Source organism: Megachile rotundata, chromosome 12 (genome assembly GCF_050947335.1).
Source record: "Megachile rotundata isolate GNS110a chromosome 12, iyMegRotu1, whole genome shotgun sequence".
NCBI lineage: Eukaryota > Metazoa > Arthropoda > Insecta > Hymenoptera > Megachilidae > Megachile > Megachile rotundata.
In genome coordinates, this window is record NC_134994.1 from 5,634,773 (window position 1) to 5,649,925 (window position 15,153).

General features: G+C 37.0%; 1 protein-coding gene and 1 long non-coding RNA gene across 11 annotated transcripts in view; one reads left to right on the plus strand and one right to left on the minus strand.

Annotated features, from left to right (window-relative positions):
* The window catches only part of TfAP-2 (transcription factor AP-2), a 416,024-nt gene that overhangs the window by 227,617 nt on the left and 173,254 nt on the right, over nucleotides 1–15,153 (plus strand). For 3 of the 10 annotated variants that reach the window (XR_001095047.2, XM_012279635.2, XM_012279636.2), the window contains exon 1: nucleotides 4,008–4,286. The exons of the other annotated variants lie outside the window; for them this stretch is intronic. Coding sequence is in view for 2 of the 3 variants with exons in the window: in XM_012279635.2 (XP_012135025.1) it covers nucleotides 4,008–4,286 (279 nt within the window). In the remaining variant the exon portion in view is untranslated. Of the gene's footprint in view, nucleotides 1–4,007; nucleotides 4,287–15,153 lie in introns of those variants that run through there. 10 annotated transcript variants of the gene reach the window in all.
* LOC143265485 (uncharacterized) lies at nucleotides 10,191–12,211 on the minus strand. The gene is made up of 3 exons (XR_013040091.1): nucleotides 11,751–12,211; nucleotides 11,341–11,410; nucleotides 10,191–10,484 (listed from the first exon to the last, which is right to left on the minus strand). It is a non-coding gene; the product is annotated as an uncharacterized LOC143265485 (long non-coding RNA).

Below are 15,153 nucleotides of genomic sequence, written 5' to 3' on the forward strand. Positions count from 1 at the left end.
CTTAATCAATCGGATCCACGAGTCGATGATTGGCAGAGGTTCGTAAGTCGACGAATGATCCGAGTATCTCTGAATGCTGTGTCTGTGAAACATTACGTTGCATTTGAGACTCGCTTGCATACATTATCGATATACAACGCAAGATGGAGCTAACGACTCGCGTGAATTGCAAACGATGACACTGCTGAACTGCTGATCTGATAAGCTGCGTGTCTAATAACGCGAGAGACGTAAAAAATAGCAGGACAGGAGGTTTATAGGTGATGCTATATCTGATCCATGAATGCAAGAATGAAACAATCTACTTCCTTCAGGAGATACGTTAATTAGCATAAAAAGGATCTTAATGTACGAACTTCGATTTGTTTTTGTAGATTGGTGATATGCAGGTGAAGCGAGTCAGAAATTAAGTGCAGTCATTCGATAACTTTATAATATACATAACTGATATATGATGCAATGCTACCTCAATGACAAGTGAATTGATTGAAGATAATTATGAAGGATCCAGAATTTTGCAATAATAAATTTACAATAGTTCTCCACTTCCATATTCGTTGATCTCAAAATTCCATAGTCAAAATCAAAGACTCTAAATTCTTAACCTATGTCCAATCTGTCAAATCCTTAAATATTTCTAAAAATTAAGTGACAGATTAATCGCTATATTTCTCATAAAAGAAACTAGATTTGCTTTCAACTGTACACTAACACAGTGCAACTATAAATAAGACACAAATGAGACAGTTAATCTCAGGATCTCTAACGTAACCTCACATTAATGCTAAACATTAACGTCCGCCTCATCATTAGTTTATCTATCATCACGTTACAGACACGTGACTTTACTAATATCCTTCAAATTAATAAAAAACTGGATCAGTATTATTTACTATTAAAAGTGCAACAATATTTTACCACCCAAACCACATCAAAATTTCAATCGTGTCGGTCTTTATCAAGCATAAAACTTAAAGATCGAGTCTCCACCGTCTGATTGAATAGATCGTATGATCGAAGCTGCATTCAGGGAAAGGTCCAAGAGCAAAAAAAAGAGTATCAGATACGTGTGCATGTCGCGAAAGGAGGCCGGTAAATCGTAGTTCCAAGCGTTCCTTCTGGTCAGGTATCATCGATACGTCTCGAAGCAGGAGACACCAAGGCGACAGAGAGCCGGCAAGCGGTCCAGTCTCGGCCGTGGTCGAACGAAGACAAGAACGACGTAGTTGCAAGCCTGCGAGGAGGGGAATCGACAGAAGTGGACATCGTGGAGAGGAAAAGGAGCCGTGAGAGGAAACCCACGTAGAAGAGAAAGGGACGGCAGAGAGGACAGCTGGTATCGGCGACGGTGTTCCGTGAAGGTGGACGAAGCTACGGGTGATGGTGATACCGATGGCATCGTCCGTGGTAGCGCCGGTGGTGGTGGCCAACGACGGTTATGGTGGTGGTCGAGAGGATGGCAGTAGTGGTGGTGGTCCAGCGGGCATATCGTGCGGGCCCAACACTTGCTCTCCACGCAGGAGAGATTTGCCCCCTCCTGCCGCGGGCGGCGCCACTCGAGGAGATCCTTTCCTCTTTTCGCCTTTAGGCCATTCTCGAGAGGCGCGCGCGCGCGACAACGCGGTGTCGCACGATCGGTCTTCGTCGACCTTCGACCAATACGCGTGCTTTTACGTGCTTGGCTCAGCTTTTTCCCGGCTGACTTTTCGAATACCACCGGATACGTACCGTTCTTCCCCTACCGTGGCCCGCTGTTGCTCTGACACCTTCCCCGCCGCCCCCACGTGACACCGGCGACCACGTGACTGGGATCTTCGCGGCGGAACGTCAACATCCGTCGCCACGGCCCGAGGGATTCCTGGTTCCGCTCTTTGCCCGAGGATGTTTCGACGTGGACGTTGATCGGCCTGTTGCGTAACCACGGACCGGCTGGCCAGTGTTTCCGTGTGGGGACGTCTGTGTGTTGGACGAACGAAACGCGTGTGCTTGTTGGTTCATATTGTTGTTGTTGTTGTGCGGGAATCCTCGATAGACCGGAGGCGATTCAGTAAACTGATCGATGACGAAGTTGAGTGTGCATGAATGGAAGCCGCGTCATAATTAAATGAGGAGCAAACATCTGAAAGGAAATTTTTTGCAAAACCGGTCGATATCGATGAACGAGCGGAGCAAGTGACAGCTACTGAACTGAAGAATCTTGTAAACGTAACCCTCTGTCGGGTGAAAAGAAGAAAACTGATGCGAGCATGATATAGCATGAAAATAGTAGAAATCGCAGTGCAGTTTACGAGCAACAGGACCGAAACCCGCCACACGGACAGGAAGTGTACGCGAGCCGATCGGTGCAATCTCGTTACCAGTGGTGATCTGCGACTAGATTCTATGGTGAAATCGGGCCGAGTCCAGGCTGCATGTGAGCACGGTAATCAGCAAAGAACGTACGTACACGTACAAACGATCTCGTGATTGTACGCGGTTGACTGCATTTTTTGCGTCGTTTCAAAACGTCTACATTCAACTCTGACTGAACTGGAACGTTCAGTTTTCATTCGCCGGTGCAGATTATTTTATACGCGTTCGTTTTGCATCTCGGTGTTTACGGCACACGACCATGGGTAACTGTCGTGATGTTCTTGGTAAATTCCCGTGCCCCGAGGGAGACTGTCAGGGTGGCACAACGCGACGAAACCAGGCTGACCACGTCATTCCACGCGAATCACATCGATCCGTGTAATTTGGCAGGATTTAATTACACCAAGGAAGCCGCGTTATTAAGTCCCACAGGGAAGGGACCGAAAGAATTCAGGTTTCCTGCGTCATCGATCAGCGGAACCGGTGGAAAGCCGGAGACTTTAATGCCCGCACGGACGCACGCCATGGGATCGTTTTACGTCTGGTTTTAAAGCTGCCTGTGCTCCAAACACGTGAACGTCTCTGTCACTGAAATCGATCGTTTTTCACCGATTCCTCAACAAATTTCGATAAAAAAGTGCCTCGAAAATACTTCATTCCGAAGAATCTTCTCTATCGAATACCTAACTGGATATCGAAGTCTGGATTTAACTGGCTATTTAATTCGTTATCGAACATCTAAGTGGTTACCTAATTCTTGATCTAAGTGGATACTTCATTCTTGAGCGAATGACTAAATGGATACTTGATTAAACATCTAACATCTAATTCTTAACACCTAACTAAATATCTGACTGAGGAGCTACACAGTTTAGACTCATCAGATTTTCACACGAGGAGTTAAACTTGTTGAAATTCGTTGAACTTTGAACCGTGAATATCGAATCGAAACTTTAAGCGATCGAAGTTTTGCACGTACACCGGCATACCGTCAAGCAGGTGTTTGTGCACGGCTTCAAGAAGAAAAAGAGGGTCACGCTCGTTTGGAAAATTGGATGTGCTCCAGAGGGACTCTGTTTAGCGGCGAGTGGGACCGTTATCGAGGACAGGCGATTTATCAGCCCATTGTCTTCAGGCTGGTCGGATGTGCCTCAGTTTCTGGCATGGAATCGCATGCCGATGCACGAAACCGCCAGTTTTAACGAACGCAATTCTGATCGAATGTCAACGAAGCCACACAGAAGGCGAACGGGCCGGCGATTAACAGCCGAGGTCGTAAAGTACGGTTCTCGCCGAAATTACTGGATTTAACGAACGGACGTAAACCGGTGCTCGGAAAAGTGATTGATGACAAGCGTATGCCGGAAACGTTTCGCGAAGTTAACCGTTTTTAACGAATTTAATTGGATGACGTAGCGCTCGTGGGAGCTATTCGGTTAAAGAGGAACGATAAGGTTGACACGAAAGAAACTGAGCAGCAAACGAAGACTCTATGAACGTGCATCCGTACTCACTCGAACAGTGGAGGTGCTTCGTTGCCACCTCTCGGCAGCCGACACACAGTGTCCCGTCGAAGACGAGACCCGACTGTCCGCGAATTCTGGTGATCGTGACCGAGCAAGCATCTGTGCCAGCTCCGGCAAAAGTGGCTCATCATGTCCGTACTGGAGGGCGGTGAAGCCGACAGGACGACTATGTCACCGCTGGACGAAGTCGTGTCCCCGACGAGCGTCGAGTCGGAACTGATGGTCACCGACATGTTGGACGAGCACGAGACCACGCTGAACGAGCACAGGGACGGCAAGCGAAAGAGAGACACCGACGGCGAGGAACTGACACCCAGGAAGCTGCCATCACTGACGAGGAACAACAACGACGTGGGCTTCGTTCTCGAAGAGAGCGCCGACGACGAGCTTCACGAGGATAGGGATGACGTAAGTCCGATTTAACTGCTGATTTCGATTCGAAGACTTCACGAACAAATGAAATGTTCGATTGATTCGAATGAGTTTCGAGGCAATTCTTTAGCCGGTTTGGACTCTTCCTCAAATTAAAGTAATTACGGTAACAGTTATCGGAGTCGATTCTTGTTAAATTTTTATTTAATAGCCATGGTCCTTCTTTGTAGCGAGTACTATTTATTTGAAGATTTTTATACTTATACGGAACAGTCGTTAACTCTTTGTGTGATTGCCATTATTAATTCTGAAAATAATGTATTTTTAAATAGTTACTATCAAAAATATATTTCTGAGCTGTTACGATTAGAAATATATTTCTGAACTGTTACAATTAAAGATACATTTTTACACTGTTATTGATGCAATATCAATGAAATGTTTTCTATCAAAAATATTTATTTGACGAATCATATATTTTAAATTTGCAAAGTTTTGAAAAAGCGTAACAAAAAGTCATAATTATGAAATATAATGTTTTCAATAATTTTTTTAGTTAAATTTGTAGTAAAATTAGGTTTGATAAAATACAAGAATTTCTTCAAATGTTATGTTGCATATTTGCAACAACAACGAAGGGTTAATTAGTATAAATAATCAATTTGTTTAACAGTAAATTTTTTTTATAAACAAATACCTTCAAAGGTTCAACTACCTTTCAAAGAACGGACCTCAGTTTTTATGCAGAATTACTTAATAATGTATTACCATTTACTTTTTGCAATATTGCTTTGCTAATGGACAAAAGCTGTTAATCGTATAAACAGCTTTTACGAAACAAATACAGTCTATTGTGTAAAGAATACATTAAATATTTTTTGCAGTATCAACCAAAAATGTCAGTTACTTTTTATGATTTGCGAAATTTTAGTTGTTTAAATCATTTGTATAAATAGATACACAATTTATTTTGCAATGCATAAAATTTTATCATTATAGTGATATATTCTTTTAGTAAATAATATTTTCTGGTAAATAATTTTGTATTAAGAAAATAGAAAGTTGTGATATATTTTGTCAACCTAATATTATTTGACTATAATCATAATAAATTTTATGATTATGCTTGAAATTTATAAAACATGGTCCAAGCAGAACTTAAAGATACCATTTTGAAATACTATACGTAATTACAAGGTATTCCAGTTTTTTACCATCAAACTTCACCAACCTATTATAACTTTCTAATATAATGTTTGAAATCCGATAGTGATATAACATTCCCTTTTTATTTGTACAAATTGAATACCTCGATAAAAGGTAACGATAAAAAATTTGGCTACCCTGTAGAAACAGTTTCAGTCGTATCTGAACAAAATCGAAATTGAAATCGGTATTGCTTAATAACACCAAGAAGCCATTAATTGTATTCATTGACACGGACAAACTGAACAACGCGAAAATCAAATGTCCGATGCCATATCACGAAACCTGAGAATCCACCAGCGTTCAATGACATTTATCCTCTTTTAAAGCGTACTCTATAACGCTGTTCTAAGGAAGGGTCTCAAACTACGTTGCGTAGAAACTAAATTCTCACGTGGCAAGTGAAAGAGCAGCTGTCGGTTAAAGTGTCCGCCTACGTATGGTTATACCTGTTCCACTGTCGTGAACGTATTCAACTTTGACATACGGCAACAAATCAGGTGGTTGGATTCAGGACCGTAATAAAATGATGCTATTAGCAGCTCGTCTCTAAGAAGCTTCATGCTCGAAATCAATTTTTAGTTAGTGTTTTTCCGCTGACACCAGTTCAAATTAGATGATCGTTCTTCGGTCAACACTTATGTTTGACACCTTCAAGGTCTACCGTTGTAACGGGAGATGATTGCGTCACATTAGTTTATTTTTGCGTTGTTTACTTGGTGAGAGGATTTAAGTAATTGTGTGAGAGGATTTTAGATTGATATAAATTGTGCGGGTATGTGTTACATTGCTGTCTGTTGTATAATTGCACGATAAATTGTAAGATCACGTGTTATGGTACCATGTATTGTACTACACGTTGTACGTTCACGTATTGAGTTACTGCGCATTAGATTGCCACCCCTTATACTGCCACGCACTATACTACCTTGTACTTCAATAGTATGGATGTATATTCATTTGGAGTACTATTCGTTAGAATGACACGCTTTATAATATCACGTGTCGTGTAGTTACGCTTTGAATAACTAGGCATTAGATTGTTACGCGTTCTACTACTATGCATGATATGTGCTATGGTATAACGCTACATTATCTTGTGTTGGACTGTTATGGGTTGCACTACCACGCGATGAAATATCTTGTGTTCCACTACCACGCGTAGCAATGCCATGCGCTGTAATACCGCGCGTAATACTACCAAGCGCTGCACTATCTAGTGTTGCATTCTTATGGGTTGTATTACCACGCACTCTATTACCACGCGATGCACTATCCTGTGTTCCACTACCACGCGCTGTATTACCACGCGCTGCACTATTCTGTGTTCCACTACCACGCGTAGCTATGCTATGTGCTGTAATACCACGCGTTATACTACCAAGCGCCATAACACCACGCGTTGTACTACCAAGCGCCGTAACACCACGCGTTGTACTACCAAGCGTCGTAACACAACGCGTTGTATTACCAAGCGCCGTAACACAATGCGTTGTACTACTAAGTGCCGTAATACCACGCGTTGTACTAACCAGCGCCGTAACACCATGCGTTGTACTACCAAGCGCCGTAACACCACGCGTTGTACCACCAAGCGTCGTAACACAACGCGTTATACTACCAAGCGTCGTAACACAACGCGTTGTATTGTTAAGCGCTGTAACACAACGCGTTGTACTACTAAGCGCCGTAACACCACGCGTTGCACTAGCAAGCGCCGTAACACAACGCGTTGTACTACCAGGCGCCGTAACACCACGCGTTGTACTACCAAGCGCTAGAACACCACGTGCTGCACTACCTTGTGTACCAATACCACGCGTTGTGCTATGGTGCGTTATATTACCACGGGCTGTACCTCCATGCGATGCACTACCAAGCGCTGCACTATCTTGTGTCGAATTACCACGCATTATATTACCTTGCGTTGTACTACGACGTGTGACACTATCTTCTATTCCACTGTCACTTGTTGCAGTATCTTGTGTTGCACTACCACGCGCTGCGCTACTACGCATTGTGCTACTAAGTGCTGCACTATCTTGAATTGCACTACCATGTGTTGTGTTCCACACACTGTACTACCATGTGTTACACTACTGTGCGTTGTACTACAATGCTTTATATTACCGCGCGCTGTGCTATCACTCACTGTGCTATCGCTCGTTGTGTAATTACGCTTTGATTTACTAAACATTGCATTGTTAATTGTTGTACTGCTACACATTATACTACCACGCGCTGTGCTACCATGTACTATACTATCACGCATTGTATCACCACCCGTTGTACTACCATACTCTGAATCACGGTTCATACATCATATTGTTACGCTTTATATTATCATGCACTACATTACTACACACTATACTACTCCGTGTTGTACTACCATGCGCTGTACCTTCATGAGTTAGGACCTAACTGTTAGGTTATACATATAGCCACTCTTGGAACTATTACACGTTTATATAACCAATGTTAGATAATTAAATTAAACCAAATTTTTACTTTAATCTGCTTAATCTAAGAATAATTATTCATAACCAAATTTTACTAATAACATCATCTGTTTTACTACAACCCTCAACATTTTTTTTTATAACAATTTTGATACCTAGAACTATCATATCCAATTTTAGATCCAGTTATTGGTATTTCTGCAGAAAATATTTAATTGTAATCTCTATTCCTTGCGGATAGTAAAGTAACGGTGCCAGTGATGGACATGTATAAGTGCTTGGACAGTTCTAGTAATTGGACGCTGTTGACCAATCAGACGTTAGAAAAACATTCAATAACTGGGGCTGTCCAATCAGTCGTACTCGTCGAACCTGTATCCGTTACCTTGTTTCTATAACAAAAGTTGATTTGGTACCAAATACAAATCATATTCTCAGGATTCACTTTTCTAATATAGAGTAATGTACAATATAATGTAATATACAGTAATTTACGGTGGAAATTATAGCGAACTTTTCCTGTAACTTCCTGGGAAAGTTAGAAAGAAAGTAGGATTCTTAGACATTTAACAACGGTACAGCAATCGATCCTCAACTTCAGATTCGATGAACTTCGCCATGCACGATTTACGCTAAAAAGATCGTGAAATATGAAATTTAATTCCTATTAGGTAAAATCTTGCACTCTACGAAGATACATGTATCTGTCGTGCTATAAAACGAAACTCCAACCTGTTATCAAATTTCTTCCGCGGAATTATGAAGCATGCATGAAGTTGGATACCTTGATGTTATAATTGCTGTCATAAAACTGCACGCAAACGTTGTTTCTAGGTACCCTATTAAATCTTTTCTGTGAAGCATAAATATTTTTAAAAAGTATATATGTATTTATTTATCTATTATGGAAGACCCACTTACTGTGTAAAAGTAAACGTAACCATAAATACATTGACGAATTCGTTAAAAAGAGTATTGAATATGCTATTTTAAGACTCGAAAGAAATAAGCTTAATTTTTTTGGGAAATACATTAGCAAGATTTGGACATCTGGAGATAACGGTGTGGTATATTGGTTCATATGTACAACATTACACATATCGGTACACACGTGTAAAGGATTACATACATATATCGGTACATTTGAGGAGAGAACGTGAGAGGACCCTTGATTAGCCTCATCCGTGCACAAATATTAATTTTTCAAGGATATTTATATATCAGTACTGAATAGGTATATTTGGTCATTTATATTATAGATAATTTAGTAAGAAATTACAATTTATAGGTAACTTATATTACAAATTATTTAGTAACTTAGCTAGCAACTGCCAAATGCAGAAATGCATGTATGCATATTTATACATATGTGAACATATATGTATACATGTTGCATGTTTTTACATATGTGAACATATGTATATACATATTGTATGTTTTTACATATGTGAACATATGTGTATACATATTGTATGTTCTTAGATATGTGAACATATGTGTATACATATTGTATGTTCTCACATGTGTGAACATATGTGTATACATATTGTATGTTCTTACATATGTGAACATATATGTATCTATACGCATGGTATGTTCTTACATATGTGAACATATGTGTATACATATTATATGTTCTTACATATGTGTAAATAGACATAAAAGAAGCTTATATATGACTGGCAAATTTTGTTCACACGTATGACATTTACATTTCGTTAAAATTTATCGAAAGTTTAATAGAAATTTTGTTAGAATACCTCGATAAATTTTTTTTACTATTTTTCCCCCAGTATTTTTTTACATAGAATAACGAGAGGAACAGCCACGTAAATTTGCATTTAAAAGAATAATCGAACGTGTGTCACATCACTTCTGAAAAACATTGGTCCCATTAATATAAGGTACTCTTTAAATCATTCATCTCTGACATCTCTGTGTTCGTAACGGAGCTATAACCTGATACAGTTACGCTACCATATCCATATTAAATCGAGCGTGTTCATCAGTCCCAATTTCCAACGAACGATAAAGATACTTCACGTTTCGTTTCGAAGCTGGTCGGAAGCCAGCGTCACGATTTCGCGGAGTCTAAAGAGACAGGAAAAATACGACGTTGACACGGCTGATCGATCGCGAGATCGCTGTCGTTTCAGGACGCCGATCAAGAATAATTTATTATCTCGATCCGGAGTTGGACCGCTCGCGGTACCAACAGCCTAATTGCTACAAGAAACATCTCTGGATCGCGTTCACGCTCGAGATACGCGATCAGGGTGCTCCTCCTCTTCTTCGTCCGAAGCGTCCATTCTCGAAAACGGGGACACAACGCACGCGTAGGCAGGATTGTTGTAGAATATGAACGTGCACGAGGTCACGAAACGGGTTTCAGGAAAAATCTACGATCCTGGGACGCGATCCTGTACCTGGCCACCGATGGATGCCGATCCCCGTTGAACACCATTAGAGATTCCAGTAACCGCGTTTCCTGCTGATACCGCACGAGAAAATCGCCTTTCGCCTCGTTTTGTCGGTAGTAGACACTATCTGAATGAGTACCCGGTTCAACCTGTTACCGTGAACAGGTATTTTAATTCTTTCGTTCGCAAATTATTTGGTAATCGGTTTATCTTTATTTTTATTATTATTTGATAGAGATTGGGACCTGATGAGCGCGGGTTAATTGTAAACGCTTAAGGATCAGAGCTAAATGAATTGTTATTTTTCTGGATTGTTTCGTGATTTGGGGTTTACGCATGTAAGGATATGGGAATTTATAGGTTTGGAAATATAGGGATATAGGGATGTAGGAGTTTGAGAACTTAAGAGTCTTGGAATTTAGGGAATTGGAAATTTAAAGATTTGGGATTTTAAAAATTTGAGAACTGAATAAATTAGGAATTTAGGAATTTGGGGAATTTGGGGAATTTGGGGAATTTGGGATTTGGGGAATTTGGGATTTGGGGAATTTGGGATTTGAGGAATTTGGGATTTGAGGAATTTGGGATTTGGGGAATTTGGGATTTGGGGAATTTGGGATTTGGGGAATTTGGGATTTGGGGAATTTGGGATTTGGGGAATTTGGGATTTGGGGAATTTGGGATTTGGGGAATTTGGGATTTGGGGAATTTGGGATTTGGGGAATTTGGGTTGTGGGGAATTTGAGATTTGTGGAATTTGGAATTTGAGGAATTTGGAATTTGGAAAATTTGGATTTCAAGGAAATTGGAATTTGGGGAATTTGGGGAATTTGGGATTCGGGGAATTCGGAATGTGGAGAATTTGGAATTTGGAAAATTTGGAATTTGGAAATTTGTAACTTGAGGAATTTGTAACTTGGGGAAATTAGAATTTGTGGAATTTGGTATTCAGGAAAATTGTTCATTTGAAAATGGTCAAATCATTTTTCAATATAAGTTACTAACCTATAGTAAGTCAATATATGCCTTTTCTCAAAGTACCATTGGATTAGCTATCCAAACCTTAATTTGCTTCCTAAATTGAATAAAACAACAAAAATAATTATAAAAAGACTCACAATAAAAAATAATTAAATAAATAACTAATAAATATTCTAACTTCAATTTAGAATATTAAAACAAGTTTCCAATATAAGAAAACAAACCCTAAAAAGTTTGAACAAAATTATTATTAAAAAAACCTATACATGCATAAATCATATTGCACATTTTTAATGACCCATTCAAGCATGCGACATAGCAAATTATTGTTTAAGAGATTAACTTATTTATTGCATCGAATTGACAATTTCATGGCGACCATAGAGGTTAGAATCCGTTCGTGCAGAGAAACCGTGGAAAGTTCGAAGTAATACCGGAAAGGGTAATAGGTGAATATCGTCCGGTGTCGAGGCTGCAGTATAAAGTTGCGGGCAATTTATTTACACACAATCCTGAGATGTGTCGACGTTGCTATTCTATGTACACAGCGGCTCGGTGCAACATGCTTACTTCGATGCCAATTCCAGGACCCGTAGAATAACATCGAGGATTCCATTAGCCGTATTTCCAGTGGATGCGCACGTAAGAAACGTCCGTGATCTTACCGGGCTCGATCCCTCGAATTTACAGCTTCCTATACGAGTACTTACACGAAGCTCAAGTTTTTTGTCTTCTGGAAAAACTTCTTTCATTCTGAATAGGGTAACTGTTGGAATAATGAAAAAATGAAAAAACAAATATAAAATACAAAATGAAAATAAATAAAAATAAAATACAGAATGGAAGAAATAAAAATAAAATACAAAATAAAAATAAATAAAAGTAAAATACAGAATGGAAGAAATAAAAATAAAATACAGAATAAAAATAAATAAAAATGAAATACAAAATGAAAAAAAATAAAAATAAAATACAAAAAAGAAATAAATAAAAATGAAATACAAAATGAAAATAAATAAAAATAAAATACAAAATAAGAATAAATAAAAATGAAATACAGAATGGAAGAAATAAAAATAAAATACAAAATAAAAATAAATAAAAATGAAATACAAAATGAAAAAAAATAAAAATAAAATACAAAAAAGAAATAAATAAAAATGAAATACAAAATGAAAATAAATAAAAATAAAATACAAAATAAGAATAAATAAAAATAAAATGCAGAATGGAAAAAATAAAAATAAAATAAAGCATAAAATTAATAAAAATGAAATACAAAAGGAAAAAAATTAAAAATAAATAAAAATAAAATACAAAATGAAATAAATATAAATAAAATGCAAAACAGATTTAAAATAGAATATCAATTCAGCAATTAGCTTGGATTAAAATTAGTTAAAATTAAATTTAAACTTGTTATAAAATAAGTACAAAAACTACTCCAGGTTGACAATAATTCTGCTGAGTGCCTAATATTTTGTTCATAATATTTAGTTGTTAATTTTATAACATTTATATGAAAAACTAGTTGAAAATAATTCTTTTACACATTGATATCTTGTTCAGAAGGTTTAGTTGAAGATTTTAGAATATTCAAGTAAAAAATTTTTAAAAACTCTGCTAAATACTAATATCACGTTTATGTATAGCATATGTAACATGTATAATTATGTGTAACTTATAAATAATTGTAAACTTATAATAATTGTAATAATTTTAAATTTGATAATTCTATAAAATTTATTTAAAAAGACTTGTTAGTTTTGCAAAAAAATTTGCAATTTTAGTCCAAAGTCCTAATTCTTCATACTATCATCCCAAATTCTGAATCTTCACAAGATAAAAATAAAAATGTCGAACATAAAAGTACCGCAAAACATCCGGAATCTACAATTTGCAATTCCAATCGTTCACTACAATGTACGAGTAAATTGGCAAGTAGTTTTGTCACCTACGCGTTTATTATATCTCTATGGAGTTACAGAAGAAAAATCTACGCGTTTCCAACGAACTGGAGGCCGCCAGATGGAAAAACGTTTGCTACACCTGTAATCTTCATAATCGCACGCAATTTACACGCCGACGAAAACGATCGGTCAAGATAATTTGCGTGCGATTCACGCGAATAGTTTAACGTCGCTGTATCCGGCCGTTTATCTTCGATTTCATTGTATGTTTTCCTGCGGGAGTTCGCTTCAACTACCTCGATGAAGGATCTTCTAATGACTCAATCCTCCATTATCGGCGTACGATATTTTGCAAACGAATCCACATTGATTTATTGGTTTCCTTGAAAATAAACGGAGTCTTTCTTGGTAAGCTGTTCTTGTAACATTTTCTGATCATAACAATCGTAATCGCGTAATTGGGATGAAGATGAACTCTCAACTCATGCGGAGTGACATGCGGATGCAAGTTTTTGAATTATCAAATTTCTCAATTTATAAAATTATATATTTTGGAAGTTATAAATGTAAAAATTTCTGAATGTTGAAGTTCCTAAATATTTTAATACTAAAGTTTTCAAATTATATTTTTCAAGTTCTATTGGCAGAATATAAGAATGTGGAAATTTGAAAATTTAGGAACGTGAAAATTTGTAAGCTTGCAAAGTTGAAAATTTGAAAATGCAGAATTTTGAAAATTTAGAAACATAGAAATTTGAAAATTTAGGAACGTGAAAAATTAAATTTAGAAACGCAGAAATTGAAAACTTAAAAACGTGAAAATTAAAAAATTTATAAACGTAGAAATTAAAAAATTTTAAAATATAGAAACTTGAAAATTTAAATACGTGAAAATTTGATAGTTTAAAAACGTAAAAATTTGAAAATTTAGGACCATTAAAATTTGAAAATTAAAAAAATTTACAAAATTAAAAATTACTAAATTTTTAACCTTAGTTCCTATCTATTATCATCAATTTGTATTTACATCATTTTTGCAAATAAAAGTTTCACGATAATTCTGCTAATTGCATGTTCTCGAATAAAATTTCCATTTTTCGTAAATATTAATTTGTTAACAAAAAATTTCATCGACGAGTGTAATAAAATATAATCCTTGTAATTCTACCATTTACCCGTAACGTGTAATGCAAATTAATTGAGGAAAACGTTTCTTAATTAATCCTTTAGTTGCGATTCACACTCAAACGAAATGATTTTTATTTCGACTGCAGCCTTATCTAATTATACGTGCCAAAGATACAGGAAATACTTGTTGGCAATCGCAGATTTTGCATTCACAAAAGAAACGAACTCAAAATGGAATGCACGTTTCGCTGAAACAAATTATTCTGACGGGTGAATCGTTTTGTTAATTCATTTTAGTTGGAACGAGATAAAATCAGCATTTCATTGACAGTAGAGTATAGATTAGTTACATCAGCGTGAAAACATCCACTGATTTCAGAGAACGTGTTCAAAAGAACGTTTGTCGGTGAATCAAAGCAAAAACGTTTACGTATTTCAAGCTTTAATGATATAAGCAATTTTTGATCTCAATTTTTTGTTCCTTTATTGATAATTTATGTTCATTCATCTTTTACTTATGTTCAAATATAGTAAATATAATAAGGCTAAAAACATAATTTTATTTGGTAAAATACAGTATAATTGTGTTAAAAGTGATAAAAAAATTAAAAAATGTAAAGTTATATAAAGTTATGGGTTTAACTATTTTAAAGTTATGTAAATTTACGTTTTATTTAAAGTTACTTATAGAAAAAGATGCATTTGTATTGGTTACATATGTACGTGACTATGTAATGTGTGCATATGTATACGTATATGTATATGTGTGTAGACGTATGTGTACTTACATATATGTATA